General features: G+C 65.8%; 1 protein-coding gene across 1 annotated transcript in view; it reads right to left on the bottom strand.

Moving 5' to 3' along the window:
* CPZ (carboxypeptidase Z) overlaps positions 1-880 on the bottom strand; it is a 22,715-nt gene that overhangs the window by 21,260 nt on the left and 575 nt on the right. The window contains exon 3 of the mRNA XM_006760136.1: positions 78-263. Coding sequence (XP_006760199.1) covers positions 78-263 — 186 coding nt within the window. The remainder of the gene's footprint in view (positions 1-77; positions 264-880) is intronic.

The raw sequence follows: 880 nt of genomic DNA, 5'->3' as shown, positions 1-880 counted from the left end.
GGGTCAGGCCCTGCTGTCCGGGAGGCACCACCCTGAGGTCCTGGTGTCACTGAGACGCCCCCCCGCCCCGGTGTCACTGGGCGGGGCCTGGTGGCTCCTACCTTACCCCACCAGTAGTGCTGGGGGATGGCGATGTGGTCGGTGCGCGTGCCGCGGGTCGAGGCGAGGCGGTAGAACTCGGAGGTCAGGTCAGGGAAGTTGCGGTTCAGGTCCAAGTTCTGCGCGTTCTGCCTTCCGCTTGTCCACCCGTTGTAGCCGGCACCCTGAAACACAGGCCCCCCCTAAACACAGGCCCCCCCAAACGCAGGCCCCCAAAACACAGGCTACCCCCAAACACAGGCCACCCCAAAACACAGGCCACCCTAAACACAGGCCCCCCAAACACAGGCCACCCTAAACACAGGCCCCCAAAACACAGACCACCCTAAACACAGGCCCCCAAAACACAGGCCACCCTAAACTCAGGCCACCCAAGCATAGGCCACCCTAAACACAGGTCACCCCACGCACAGGCCACCCCAAGACATAGGCCCCCCCAAAACAGAGGCCCCCCAGCTGGGGGCCGGCACCCTGCCTGCTCCTCTGGGTGCGGCCGTGGCTTCTCTCTGGTTTACATGATGAACCTGGGAGCATGCCCACGCTTGACCTCTGCCTCTCTCCGGCCCCTCCCACCGGCCTCCTTGCTGACCCTCCAGCCTCAGGCCTGGCACTGGCTGCTTCCCTGCCTGAGTGCCCCCCACCGTTACCCACGGCTCCCCGCCTCCTACAGGTGCGAGAGCTCCAGCCTCCAGCCAGCGCACTCGCCCGTTCGACCCCCTTCCGGTCCTCTCCAGAGCGCACCACCTCTGTGACCCGCCATCGGATTCTCAGCGCCTGTCCC

The sequence above is a fragment of the Myotis davidii genome, unplaced genomic scaffold (genome assembly GCF_000327345.1).
Source record: "Myotis davidii unplaced genomic scaffold, ASM32734v1 scaffold937, whole genome shotgun sequence".
NCBI classification, from domain to species: Eukaryota; Metazoa; Chordata; class Mammalia; order Chiroptera; family Vespertilionidae; genus Myotis; species Myotis davidii.
The sequence above is the reverse complement of the archived record's forward strand: the minus strand, read 5'-3'. Positions and strand labels throughout refer to the sequence as shown.